The sequence below is a fragment of the Nanorana parkeri genome, unplaced genomic scaffold (assembly GCF_000935625.1).
Source record: "Nanorana parkeri isolate BGI_ZX_2015 unplaced genomic scaffold, ASM93562v1 scaffold9, whole genome shotgun sequence".
Lineage (NCBI taxonomy): Eukaryota > Metazoa > Chordata > Amphibia > Anura > Dicroglossidae > Nanorana > Nanorana parkeri.
Window position 1 is genome coordinate 2,963,941 of NW_017306277.1, and position 15,088 is coordinate 2,979,028.

Consider the following 15,088-nt stretch of genomic DNA (forward strand, 5'->3'; position numbering starts at 1 on the left):
TTCTTCAGATGTTAATTCATTCGAGTTCACAAGGCATAACGGAGCGTGTGTTAATAACCGAGCTCCCTGTGTAAGGATGCGATGGAAGAAATAAAGTTATCTTTTCAGGTGTTTTTAGAAACGGATGGACGGGCGCTTGAAACAAACTTTTTGTTCCTCCAGAGGGAGCAGCAAGGGGTGGAGATGGCTGGAGGAACTTATGTTTGCAACCTACGGCCAAAATTCTCCACCTAAAATGACATGTATAGGTTTTGGATAGACGACTACTTCTGACATTTAATGTTTATCGACACTTTTTCTTTTTGATCATCTTTTTCTTTTCTCGTGTTTCAAAATGTAAAAAAAAGAATTTTGTTTCTGTCTTCAGGATTTTCTAATGGGTAGCCTTCCAGATATATGTAACACCCTGTTACCCCATACTTCTCTTTTACTAGAGATCGTAGTAAGTGTTTTTCCCCATAGTTCTCTTAAGGGTCACGGGAGGACATGTACTAGCGTCCTCCCGTGACCCAAAGTTCAGTATATCGCGAGCTACAGCTTGCGGTATACTGAGACCGCCGCAACCGGGACAGATCCCCACAATACTGTGGAGATTCACCCAGCTGCGTGAGTGACAGCTGGCTCTGCCTATCTAGAGGCAGAGCCAGCTGTATCCGCCCCCTCCCCGGTCCAATCCTCCAGTAAGCGCTGGCGGGGAGGGGGTGAATCCCTGCAGGGAGCTGTGACTGATGGTTCTCTGCAGGGAGATGATCGAGAAGTGAGCGAGCGACGATATCTGTTCACTCACTTCCCGACCTATTGAGCCGACGTGTGACAGTTTCATTGTCACACGTCGGCTCGAACTATGAGGATGAGTGATTTTCACTCACCTCATAGTTCTCCTTTTTATCCTGCTCATGTTGTAGCTGGGAGTAATTAGAAACACTTAGCTGGACTGATTCTTCAATGTTGATGTCTCACCATTCATCCACTGTAAGTAGGGGAGGCTTTTTTTGTTCTTTAGAACTAAAAGCTACTGGGTAAGTGGTGAAATGTCTTCAGCATTGTAGAACAAGTCCAGTTGAGTTTGACTAACGACTGTCACTCACTTTATGGTTTTCCCTCTATAGTGGATGTTGAGGTGTCCCCATAATGACCCAAATCTTGTAAAAATGTGCTTTGAATATTTACAGGGTTATTCACGAAAGGATGAAGAGTTTGGAGAAGTGAACAATCTAGGACAACATTGCTGAACTAGGAAAATATTTCCCAAGCAGCTAAGTTGGCCTTAGGTTGTTCACTTCTCCCGCCTTCTCCAAACCCTTCACCCTTTCGTGAATAACCCTGTCAGTGTTTGTTCATCTGTCAACTTTTGTAACTGATGAACTGCAATATAATCCAAGTAATCATATTGTTTTATAGCAAACCCAAAATGAGATTGTGTTCCAGGAAAACCTGGGTAGGGCTGAGGGTGGCAGCTAAGTGAAACTTGGTATATAAGCCATCATCAGTTATATCTACCAGCAGACAAGCATTAAAAAGGACAAATCAGATGTATGAATTGAAGCACCACACCAATTACAATTGTCCAGATACCGGCCGCCAAACCAGCCACTGAAGTACTCTCCATACAACACAATCACTGATGGAAGGGGTGTGTTTTGGACCCCAGAAATGCTTTTGCTACACTACTTGAATGCCCCCGACTCTAATGGAATAAAGCGGCATGGCCACTCTGCTGCACAATGTTTGCAGTGTGCCCTCCGCACCCATTACAGCCAGAGAATCCCAGGTTGCTAAGAGGCGGGCATGGAATTGGCTATACACAGAAGAATGACCAAAAGCATTCTAGATACTGTATGTGTGATGGAAGCTTTAAAAAGTTTAAGAATCCAGAGGGTGGCTCAGCCCATTGCTCTCCAACTACAATATCACTTTTAGGTTGACTGACCCAAGTCTAACTGCAACCAACATGTTGTCCTGGTCCCGTCCTGATGTCAACTGCTCCCCCCACTAGGAAAATCTCACCAATCTCATTCCACATTCTAGTTGAATCAAGCTTTGAGGACTAGAAGGGAAGGCCTTGTGTGGTTATATTTAGGTATTTCAGCAGCTGGTCAGTATTATAAGGAAAGCTGTTTTGATCTATAACCCTTTTGTCCAGCATATAGCTGAGCAGATGTCATTTGCATGGCATTGCCACCACTAGAGGGCAATGAGGAGCATAGGAATTGCATGGTAGTGCTGAGCAAATACATCCACCCAACTATACGCTGGGTAGAAGGGTAATGAATCAACCCCTATGTGTGAAATCCATAAAGACTTTACACAAGGATTAAGAAAACTCTGGCCCTCTTAGGCATTGCAAGCCTCTGACAGCCACAGAGGCAGATGCATGCTGGGATTTGTGGTTTTACAACAGCTGGATTTCCGGAGTTTGCCCACCCCTGCTTTATACCGTATGTGGAGAGAATAAAGTGTCATAAAATGGCTTTTCTTTACCCTGTAGTAGTACACACGGCAGCACCGCACTTCCCTCCATACAAGCACCATACAAGTCTTTGTTGGCAGGCTCATTTTAGTGAACGTAATAGTTTAACATCAACAAATAATTCATAAACTGTATAAAAACAAGGCTCTATCTCAAGTCAGTCATTTTTTTTTTCTATAGTATATTTCTTAGTGTAACTTTAAAAAAAAATCAAAAATAATATTTACCTCTTAGCTAATAATTCAATAAATATTTATAAAGATATTTCTCATTTTTTTCTTTTTTATAAAAGGCACCATTGTTGTTCACTTTGACCTTGTAGTGCAAATGATTCCCTTTTTTCAGGTTAAAATATTACTTTAAATACAAAAACAGAATTCACAATGTTATTTTACATTTGCGCAGACGAAGATGAGATCTGAAACGGTATATTTGGCATGTTCTGCACTTCGTTCTTGTAAAGTACCTTTCAGTGCTCGCTCCTCGAAAGACGAGGAGAGATCAGGAAATCATGTCGTTTTATAATGATATGATGATGATGGTAAGTGCCGTGGTGGGCGGAAACCAATTAGACATTGGCTTCCATTAGTCTGGCTGCCAATCTGCTGGATGTGGACTCTGCTTGGCTGCTGTTAGTTAGATTTCTCTTGTGTAGAAATGAGCCAGAAAGAAAAGCACCCTAAACTTTGCAGTGCATGGGCATGAGTGTGTTCTCAACCAAGGTGACTTATGTGCTTTGGTGGACTCACACATAGGTCAGCCCAGTGATGTCACACCACCTCTGATGACAACGGACTTCATACTTTTGATCTATTTACAATTCAGAGGGCACAAGTCTGAGCTTATAGTAAAGGATTAGCTTGACTATAATAAAGTGGAAAGTCAACACATTATTTTTAACAGATACAGTTTGTAAGAGAAAGGTAAAGTGTAACAAAGTGCAGCTTACCCATCCTCCAATGTGGCTGCATTAGCTTCCTATTTCTCTATTGGGGCTCTCTTCCTTTATTTTCACCTGGAGATCCTCCCAGTAAGACATTTCCCGTCCTAATGTGACATCCCTCACTCCCTATGTAGGAGCAGCTTTGCCACCATAGGCTGCTCTCAGGACTGCAAACACCTCCCTCTCCTCATCTCCATTACATAGGGAGGTGGTGTCATATGATTTATAGAAGATAACTAGGAAGACTGAGACTTGTTTGATTCAGTCCAGTGCAGAGGAAATTACAAGAGAAAAAGAAGTTTGACATCAACAACAAGTTTCTGTACTTGCAAAAAATGTACTTAGCTTGATAAAAGCATCATCTAATCCACCCGCCACATCCAAGGACTGATAGGCTGCAATATATTAAACTTCTGTTCTTGGGTTTGGATATTAAGCTAGCACCTGAGAACTCTAAATGTTATGTTTCACATATGAAAATGTCAATTTAGGGATTAAAGGAGAACTATGGGGTAAGTGTTTTTCCCCATAGTTCTCCTAAGGGTCATGGAAGGACATAAACTAGCGTCCTCCTGTCACCCAAAGCTTTGTATACCGCGTTACTGTCAAGATCCAGCCAGCTGCGTGATTGACAGCTGGCTCTGCCTATCTAAAGGCAGAGCCAGCTGTACCCATCCCCTCCCTGTCCATTCCGCCTGTCAGCGCTGGAGGATCGGAGGGGGGGGGGGGGGAGAATCCCTGCAGGGAGCCGTGAGTGACAGTCACCGCTCTCTGCAGCGAGAGGATCGAGAAGTGAGCGAGCGATGGTATGTGTTCGCTCACTTCCCGATATATTGAGCCGACCTGTGACAGTCTCATTGTCACACGTCGGCTTGAACTATGAGGTTGAGTGAAAATCACTCACCTCATAGTTCTCCTTTAAGGGCCATGTCACATTGGGGTCTATGCTGCTGGTAATATCTCTTTAGCAATAGAATCACTGAAATGCCACATTCCCTAATGGAAGTCGCTCTCTCTGGCTTAAACTCGCCAGAATCTCACTACACTGAATACACTGAACTGAATCTCACCTGCTCAGGCAGTGAGTGAGCAATGCCATAGGAGAGAGTGAGTTAGTGAATATGCTGATGGTGAACAGTTGCCAACAACAGAATATGTGGTGTGTCATGTCCTTAGTGTTTTGTGGCAAACACTGGGGTTTTCTTATCATGAGCAAGTTGAGAACATTTGTCTGAAGAAGCACCCTGGAGGACCATCATGGTGGACTTCCCACCTCATAGCCCCTATGTTCCTTTCTCCTGGATAGTTTGGGTCAGGCCAGATATGCAACATCTCTATCACTTTCCTGTTTCAGATTCCATACCAGCAACTTAAGCAGTGAAAGCAGAACGTGCGACCTATTGGTAGGATGGAATTCATCATTCCATAAATGATTAAGAAGAACCCTGAAGGACCCTCGTGATGAACTGCTCATCTTGTAGCCCCTCTGTTCCCTCTTCCTGGTTAGCTTGGATCAGGCCAGATATGCAGAATCTTCAGCACCCTCCACCTCTCCATACTAACAACCTATAAGTGATAGTAGAAAGTGAGACCTTTTGCTAGGATGGAATTCATTGTTTATCATTGATTAGGAAGCACCCTGAAGGACCATCATGATGACCTGCTCATCTTGTAGCCCCTCTGTTCCCTCTTCCTGGATAGCTTGGATCAGGCCAGATATGCAGAATCTTCATCACCCTCTTGTTTCAGTCACCATACTAAGAACTTATAAGTTGAAATGAGGCCTATTGGTAGGATGGGATTTTTCACCAAAGGGGAATTTGGAAGGCTGTCTCTGGCAGTAAAGCTGGGAACACTCCTGAGAACACGTTCTATTACACGCATGCCCATCATCAAGATGACCAAGACTTTGGCTCTGTGTTTGCATGGCTGGCTGGCACAAAGCCACTGCCTAGGGAACTGGCACAGCAGTGACAAAGGAGCTCAGCAACTATCTTGCACAGAGGGAAACATCTTATTGGCCAGTATGTGTGTGCCAACAGCAGAGCATAGCGCATATACAGAATTTATAGACTTAGTTGAAGTTTACCTTTTTTTGTCCCTGTTTGAATGCAGGTTTATTGCCCTTTTGCACAGTTTAAATGTTGCCACAATGCAGAAATCAGTACACATGCATGTCAGTACTCACTAACACTCTGCTGACTACTAGCCTTGGCTGCTGCTTGAAGCATATTCAATTGCAGTCTATAAAGATGTCTGTGATGCCTACTTGGAGCAACCCTCAGGATTAATTATAAGGATGGACATATTCATACAGAACTGAGACATTAGTTCAACCTGGAGTCAGAGAACACATGCTGTCACTGCCAACAGAAAAGGCTCAAAAATGTTTGGTGCCAGCTGTAAATTCTTAAGTTCTTTGGTGACCCGACACCAGGGACCTGTCCAGCCCCGAATTATTATTATGAAATCATTTCTTTAACAATGAACATTCTGCAGAACGATGCCAAACATACCCTGTGAACGCTCGCGAAGCACCGGAGGCTGATAAGCCAGTAACAACTGATAAATCATGGACGGATGGTAAACCATACAAAAGTGTTATAACAGAACATCACGCATGTCGATATGCTACATATGATGTAGAGCATGTAAAATGCAGTGGACGGACTGCAAAAGTAGAACAGAGACACATAAAAAAAGCAGCCAAAACCACTTCACTGATGATGGCTCCGGTCATGTGCGGCTGGAGACGCATCTTGCAGAGGAGGGCTTGATAGAGACATTTTGTTTTCTTTTTTTTTTTTCACGTCCACAAATATTAAAATAAATAAAATCAAACATAAATATTACACTATACACCACTTGGGATCCAAGCTATTTACACATGTACAAACACTGAGCGAAGAGGTATTGCAACACATGTCATAATCCATCTGAACTTCTTATGGTTAAAGCACCTGCAACAAAACAAAGACATTCATCAACGTTTTGTGACTTCGTAAATAATCAGACTTCAGCAAAAATGAAATTTAATTGGTTGCTACAGGTTATGAAACGTTCGCAGATCACTGTTATTACTATTATTATACGGGATGTATATAGCGCCAGCAGTCTACTCAGCGCTCTACAATACAGTACAGGGAAGACATTACAGAGGGTTATTCACTATTGAGCCGAAGGATACAGCCGTAGCTTCGACTGATCCTTCGGCTCTGTACGGCTGCCGTCAGTCGAACCTAAGGGCTGCTGTACGGGCTATTCACAATAGCTCGTACAGCAGCCAAAGGCTCAGCCGAGCCGAAGGCATATGCTTCGGCTCACGCGCCCCCCTAATACACACGCATACATGCATCAGGTGCGCCTACGTGCCGCACATGTTGCATATCGCCGCAAACGGAGTGAGAGCAATAATTTTAGTTCACACCTGGGCATTTTACAGCGCTGATCGACCCGCTGTAAGACGCCCTGCAAGTGAAATCCCATTATTTCCTATGGGCATGGTTCTCACTTGGGCGTATTTCAGCGTGTCGGGCATATTTCAGCGTGTCGGAACGTGCTGAAAAACGCCCTATGCCCAAAGAAGTACAGGAGCTTCTTTGGGGCGTATTTCTGCGCGTATCCATTAGGATACAGCCGTATAGCCCTCGTAAACGCGCGTTTGACGTGCGTTTTGTGGGCTGCAAATCGCGGTTAAAACATGCACCGCAAAACAACTTGTGGCTCCTGGCTGGAGAAACACACCAACATGTACATTGCATGGCCCTAGGCACCCATCTGCATGGGCACTTATTCAGTTTTATGTTTTGTCAGAACATTCTTTTTCCGTGTGTGCCATGTGTATTAGGCTTGCCAAATAGAAATACTGTGGCTGTCTTAGGACCTGTGCACACCAGTGGGCATGGGTTATAACTTGTCCGTATAATATGTGTGCATAGTATAGGGGCTGGGCGATGTATTGCTACAACATCGCACTGTTTACTTTTTTAACTTTATTGAAATGTATCAAAATTACACTTTAGTACCAGATGTACGAGCCCCAAGACTGGAGCCTGAATTCATTGGAAATATCTCCACCCCAAACAAATGAAAACGTGTCTGTGTTGTTGATATCTATCAGTCACAGACAATTAGATAATAAATGAAGGAATCTGAATTGGCAAATTTTATACATGATGTGATCAGTATTGTGTTGCTTTAGGAATCCATTTAGGGACCTCTTACCAGTTCTATAAGAGCTGAACATGGAGGCCGGTTGCAGAGGATGGAATACACTTGCCACAGTAGCCACCACATTTTCCGGTCACTTTGGTTCCATCCTAAAAAAAAATATGTGTTGCATTTGAAAAAAGTTGACATGAATTTGGCGCTTGATAATGTGACATACAAACATGAACATAGGGGGTCAGTGCTGACATTGCTGCCCTGAATGCTAAGCGGAAACTCGTCTCCTAATACTCATAGAAGACGGGAGGTTTCTATACATGGGCCCAATGTTTGCTGCAGGTTACTGTGCTATGTGTATATTGTCTTTATTCTTCACTTGCCTTATTAAATGAAGTCTAGACACAGTGGAAAACACACAGCAAGCATTCAAAAACAACTCTTTCACTAAAACATTTAAAAATAAATGTCAATCCTTCAATTTGTCTGAGATATAAATGGACCAAAAACAATAATGGGAACTGCTACATTATACAGTCTGATCTCTACAACCTCCTTTATGTTATATGATGTGATGTGTGGTCTACAACCATCGCACGACTTTCGTTGTGCGTCGGTTGTAAGGTGATTCAACATTTTTACGACCTGCCCATCTTGGACAGGCAGATTGTAATTGCAATCATCGCAAGCCCTCACCACTGGGAGGAGGGCTTTCATATGATTGCAATGGTGAGCAGGCAGTGTGCACTTGCGCTTGCGTCTTTCGATCGCGCTGCGATTTTCGGCGGGTTTTCTAGCGTGCTTGTAATACGAAAATTGTGCGACCTTACAGTAAATGCGGTCGCATGCTGCCTATACACCTGACGATTATCGTACGATCACGGGATCACCCGCGATTATAGTCAGGTTTATGGGCACCTTGAGAATGTAAACTTTCATACATTGATACATAATGGGATTGAAAACTGAGCTAGAGGAATGGAGAAAGAATTGTGCGGATGTAAACGTTTAATGGACATTTACGCTGGATCATTACATGCGTTTTTTACGCAGGATCTGTGCACCAACTTTTTGCCAGCAAGATCCTGCATAGATATCGGTATTACTCTCCTGCACATGAGCCCTATGAGTGCCAGCGCGGATAAACCAAATTCATAAAAATTAAATTCAAATAAGTGAACGATCCTTACCGGGGATTTAGTAATTTCAGTCACTGCGTAATTTCCTTGTGACATCCATTTCGTTGTTTCTGATACTGAGAGTCCCGTTCCTTTAAGGTTGATGCTAAAGCGACCCTAAGGGAAAACAATACGACGTAAATATTCTTCTCAGACACAATTCTTCTATTCTACATACATCCATAATGATATATAGAGGAAGTCCGGTATTTCAAATATGCTTTTTTGATGGAAAGGCAAAATAAACACAGGTAGTGAGAGTTTAATAATCTGTCATTTTGTTAACATTTATTCATCGCTCACTTTGATAGAAAACTTGATGTCTTCTAATATATTTTGCCCACAATTGTTTTCAAAGCTTTATCTTCATAGAAACAGTTGGCCTGACTCTCAGCTGAGAGTCTGTCATGTGATGCCCATGTCAGGACATCTCACCTATAGCTTTTCCCATAGCCTAACTTCTACTCAGTCTCTGCACTTCCAAACCTGACTACTACTCAATGTCTGCACTCCCCAACCTGACTACTACTCAGTCTCTTCACTCCCCAGTGCGAGAAATTATGCACAATGTTGCCAGTGAGTCGCAAACATTAATATGTCACAAGAACACTTAAAAAGCACTGTCCTTCCTTCTGGAGGATGGCTTTTCCCCCCCCCCGTGGTCCCTCTGTGAGTTGGCAAGTAGCCGCCGCTCCAAGCTCGACTATAACTTCAATACAAATGACTCGAGTAAACTAAACATGATATTGTAGTCCATCACGGGAGTGAGCTTGGAGTGGTGTCACTGTCTACTTTACAACACACACAGGGACCATGGGGAATGAAAGTAGCCACCCTCCAGAAGGAAGGACAGTGTCAGCACCAATTCAGAGATGATTTGAGGATCTACAGCCGAGTGATACACACATAAGATACATTTTTGTTAATAGTTAAGGTACGCGAATGTATTTTTAGAATTTAACTTCTGACTTTAGTGTCACTTTAACATCCAAGTGAATTTGAGATATCCCTGTGGGGAACAAGGGGATCAGCGATTCTAGACCTTGGCACTAAGGTCTTGTATTAAGGTGAGCAGCTTTTTTGAGTGACACTCGCGGTGGATATAGAAATGTTGGATTATTTAATAGAGACATTTCACTTATACGTTTGAGACTATTAATATTGTGGGTGTTGGTTATACATTGTAACAACTGTCACTGAAAGTTTTGGAATTTGTTACATTGTTTATGGTGAAACTGTTATCACTATTGAGCACTTTGAGTGTATATTCAATTTCAGAGCGCGGCATTGTGTTTGCTAATGTATTAAGTTCAATCATTTATTGTTTTGCACACACGCACGCTGCTTATTCCTGAATATATTAGCGTGAGATTTCTAGTACATGACAGGCATTAGCTGTTTATTCAAACCAGCCCTATACTGCCCCCTATACTATGGACCATCTGGTATCAGGATAAGATAGAATCAAGGTCTCATCATAGCACAGCTGTAACAGCATTATAATCCATAGAATGCAGGAATTAGATGTGCTATCACAGAGCTCTGTGGCCTCAGATGCCTCCCAGTAGTTGAAAGTGGGGGAGATAGTTCAGTTCTCTCTACAAAAAACAATTACCATCGCTCTGTGTCCTTGTACCATGCAGTCAATTGATGCAAATGTAACAATCAAACAGGTGCTCTTTTCAACAGGGAACAACAGATACATAGAATCAGCTTCCGGTTGAGTTTTGTGCTATTCACTATAGACAACTGTTATTACACTGTATCCCTATAAGATGTAGCCAGTTGTACAAATGTAACAATCCAATAGATACTCTATCCAGTACGGAAAAAGGCAGGAAAACAAGTTCTTGGATTCCGTATTGGTTTGTTGCTATGTTTGTACTTTGAATTGCAATTAATTGCAAATAGAGGTGCTTTGTGCATAAATTAACGCCAATACACCGGTGCTTTCTTATCTATTACTGGCTACTATGCACTTCATAAAGATCACAGTGCCTTAAAGTATCCTGTATATTGATCATACTGAGTGATCTGATTCAGAGGTGCAAAACCACAGGTATCCATCCAGTAGCTGCAAATTGAAGCCAGACTATAATTGCCGCTGTGGACACTCAATCACAGGTATGAGGAACCATGCTAGCAACTAATGGCACAGCTCTCATCTGCTAAGGGTGTTAGTAAAATACTTTCAACCCAGCTCACTGCCGCTTACTACTTTCCTGGGATCTGATCCATTAGAAGACTGCATATACAACTTTCTGTAAGGGCATTGCATTTGGTAGCCATTGATTGGATGATACTGACCTCATTGGTTGGATGATATAGAACTCTTTTGTTCGTTTAACATATTAATGAATAGCCCAATGCCCTTCAAACAGCTTTTTCCCAGCCATGTTGTCTTGAAAGAACTCTTTTGTTTGTTTAACATATTAATGAATAGCCCAATGCCCTTCAAACAGCTTTTTCCCAGCCATGTTGCCTTGATAGGGGGGTATATGTAGTGCAAACTGTTGGCGCTATATAAATCCTGTATAATAATAATAATAATAATAATATATTCAGATCTAACCAGATGGGCACAAAGTTTTTGTGCTTTTTGGTGGCCCACCATTGTTGGTGGGCCTCTCTGTTATACAGATTTTCTGCAATAGGCTTTGCTTTTCTGACCTACAGGTCACAGTATAACATTTCTAGCTGACATGACGCTCTACTGGATGTGATATGGCATTCGGAATATCAGATAACAGAGCAATCCTTGTGTAGACAAATCATTATATGCACAACATGACCGTTTTTCTAATGTGCTGAACAGACTCCCCTGGTGCCGGCCTCATCTACAAGGCACAGCGGTTGGTTTGGAGGATGAATTTTCCAACCAACAAGGTTTAACCGTCAGAGGTCACATACAGCCAAGACACATGCATATGTTACCTGATCTGTCGGTATAAATCAAATCAGGTGACAATCTATGGGTACCTATCACAATACAAAGCATCTAATATCCAGCCTTTGAATCCATGAAGGATATTGTCACTGAATACAATGTGGCTGGACGTGAGTGCATCCTATAAACATGCTTTCTTTTTTTTTATTTACCTGCGGGCATTTGGCTGCGCTGTAACAGTCCCCAGCTGTGGCAAATGGGACAGGTCGTCCGTCTATGGTACGTGCAAACTGAAGATCTGTGGCTGGACAGAGATATCACAAGTTAGTACAATATGTGCCAAAAAAAAATTGCATTATGTGATGGCTGGGCATACTGTAATGGGCAAATACTGTTTAAAGGGTGAATCTACCAGTAAAAATAAGAATCCATTCACTGAAAGAGGTGCTAATCTGCCTGTGACCTTTCCTTTCCCCTGCCCCCCTTGTCTTACACAGTGAATCCTATGCACTGTATTTCCAGCCTTCCCTTTTTGCTGTCCCTATGCAGAGACCCTGCTGTGTCAGAAAGTCTCCAGGTGGGGTTTGCTTTAGGCACTGCAATACACAGCACAGTGTACCCTGTTTTACTGCATTTGACCACATTACTGCAATGTTTAGGTGTGAATCCATCCTTAATGTATGGTATGTCTAAAACCAAAATATTTTCTTTGTTTTGGATAAAGTATAAATTCCCCTTCACTTCCTGTCCCAGAGATACAACAGGAAGTATGTGGAAATCTCTCCAAAATGAGGCAAGATCCCTTCTTAGACAGTTGTTATCAGAACTCTGTTCCCCATTGGACGGTTTGACTTCACTTTATCTCCCTTTAACAATGGTCACCAAGACTAAGAGAGTTTGTGGCTCTCCCCTGCAAGGGCACAGACAGATACAAAAGCTGACAGAGGTTCCAACCTATCCAAAACAAAAAAAAAGGTTTGGGCTTTAGATTCACTTTGAGGACACAAAAAACCATACCATGGACTTACTTATAATCTGTAAAGTGTTCAGATCCAGCCTCACTTTACTGAAGGTGGACAAGCCAGATGCTGTATAATCTTTCTTACATGGGCAATCTTCTCTCCTGCTCCCATTATATGGGCATTCGGTAGGATTCTGCAGTCTACAAAAGAACAGAATATACGATTCACATGAAGATATTGGGTAAAATAGTCATACGTCGCTGGCAGCGGGCTCCTTTATATAGACTGTTTACATATGTAAAGACGACTGTAAAGCCCACTGTCGGCTTTACACTGGAAGTGATTCTGGTGGCTTGACACCCTCGCCTTCCTTCCCGGGCTCCGCTGCCCCTCCAGCGAGCTAGGGACCGGGCATCATGGGTGTCGGCGGGAAGCGGATCTCCTCCCAGCCGAATGGGTCAGGAAGTGATGCTGATTGCATCACTTCCAGTCCCTCAGCTATCATTGCTCGGCTGCAAAAGTCAGACATGAAGCTATTGGAGCGTGATCTGCGCTCCAATAGCTTCTCTGAAGTGGAAAGGTGACACTGGGGTATAATAAACCCCTAACATCACCTTAAAGAACAGCCACTAGTATGCTATCACATAGGGAGATTCAGAGCAAGAATTCTAGGGTTAATATTCACAGATATCTCTAAACTGATGACCTGTACGGCCCTTTAAAGCATCACCTATGGACTATTTAGGGTACCATATTTTGTTTCCATTTCACAGATGCATGCAATTTTTAACCTGGGCATGTTGTTATTTAGTTATCGTAACCTCATCTTTAATATTTTACAAACAAAAAAAGGGTATTTTATTGTGTTTTGGGCACTAAAATTAACCTAAGAGTATTTTTTACAACATTTTTGGGTTTGATAAAGAATTATGCTAATATTGTGCAACGTAAAATTTGCAACTGCCGCCATTTTATCCTATATAAAATATTTATACATGCACACATACTGTATATATATTATAAAATATTCTGTAACAGTGTAATAATTGACTGTTATACTGATGGTGCCATCCGTCTTTTCCCCTTAGCAGCCGTCATTGCTTAGGTCTATGTTTGTAAGGAGCGCATGGGGTCTTGTGGATATATGGACTGTTACAGAAAACAACACACGGCAATAAATAAAGTGCTAACAAAACCTTTGAGTGTAAAAATACACACAGTGCACCCTTTTGATCATACCTGTAGCCAAATACCTCGGAGAAATTTTCTGCCTCATCACTCTCAAGCGTCACGTACTCCTTCGGATGGTCTGACTGCATCCCGGAACAATAAACCTGGGAGAAAAGCAATTGTTATTGGTGTGAGAGAGCACCTGCAGCCATCTATAAATAATAGAACACGAAGAACATCACGAAGCATGCTGTGCCGAGGATGAAGCCGTACCTTTATTATTTTCTCCTCCACTGTAATGTAATGCTCGCCGTCTTCACTAACACCTCTGCGCCTTTTAACATCTTGACAACTGTGCGGTAAATCACCTAAAATGTAAAGAATATTACATTTAATTTTTTTCTTAATCAGAAAAAACGATAAGAAACAGATGTTCAACAGAGCACCACAAATCAGTTTACTCCAGTATTATACTCATGACGTGTGATACAATATGCATCAACAGTATAAGGTTTTCTACAAAGCTAATTACAAGCAGGCCTTGAACTCCAGTCACTGACTTTGCCTAGGCTGTGATGATGTCATCAGTCTGCTGCAGACAGGAGGGAGCATTTACTCATTCTCCTATATCCAGTGATCAGATTGCAGCATTGTAACTTTGTAATAGGCTGCAGTAAAGGGTGACCTGTGTCACCCATTTGTGAACACAGGCAAGAACTACACAGGTAGCAGGATTTAAATGATTGTGTCATCTCTCAGCCAACATCTTAACCCTGGAAGAAGATGCTGATGCTGGACGATGCTGATGCTGGACGATGCCTGAACAAAGATGGCTCTGTCCTTCCAAAAATAAAATCAATGTCAGGGGGAGTATTCAGGTCTTTGTGAGATCACAGTATGAATACCTATATAGGTATTAATATCTGTAAAATAAATAAACCTGTACAAAATAAATACCTGTCAGTGTTACATTACAGTAACTTAACTAAATTATACATTAAGCCACTTCCAACTAAAGTCAATGATTAATGAAAAATCCTTGTGTCAGAGCTACCCCTCTGAAGAATGGTGATCTGCTGGCTGATGAAAGAATAATCAAGAAGCAGCAGGAGAGGTGGAGGAAGCACAGATACACAGAATGAAGCAAAAGCAGGGAGACACTTGCACTTCAGGTCATCAGGTACAGCTTTCTCTCCAGCAAGGACAACAGCGAGCAACACAGTGATGACATCACCAAATCCCACTACAAATCTGGTGAGACTAGCAGTCAGAGGCAACGGTGTCTTACATGTATAACTGCAGATATATAACTAT

General features: G+C 42.2%; 1 protein-coding gene across 1 annotated transcript in view; it reads right to left on the bottom strand.

The window, feature by feature from the left end:
- Nucleotides 1–5,906: 5,906 nt before the first annotated feature.
- The window catches only part of ADAMTS9 (ADAM metallopeptidase with thrombospondin type 1 motif 9), a 202,755-nt gene continuing 193,573 nt past the window's right edge, over nt 5,907–15,088 (bottom strand). The window contains exons 35-41 of the mRNA XM_018554557.1: nt 14,048–14,142; nt 13,844–13,938; nt 12,671–12,804; nt 11,855–11,946; nt 8,768–8,872; nt 7,638–7,732; nt 5,907–6,373 (exon numbers count right to left, since the gene is read on the bottom strand). Of these exons, the coding sequence (XP_018410059.1) occupies nt 7,643–7,732; nt 8,768–8,872; nt 11,855–11,946; nt 12,671–12,804; nt 13,844–13,938; nt 14,048–14,142 (611 nt within the window). The 3' untranslated portion in view covers nt 5,907–6,373; nt 7,638–7,642. The remainder of the gene's footprint in view (nt 6,374–7,637; nt 7,733–8,767; nt 8,873–11,854; nt 11,947–12,670; nt 12,805–13,843; nt 13,939–14,047; nt 14,143–15,088) is intronic.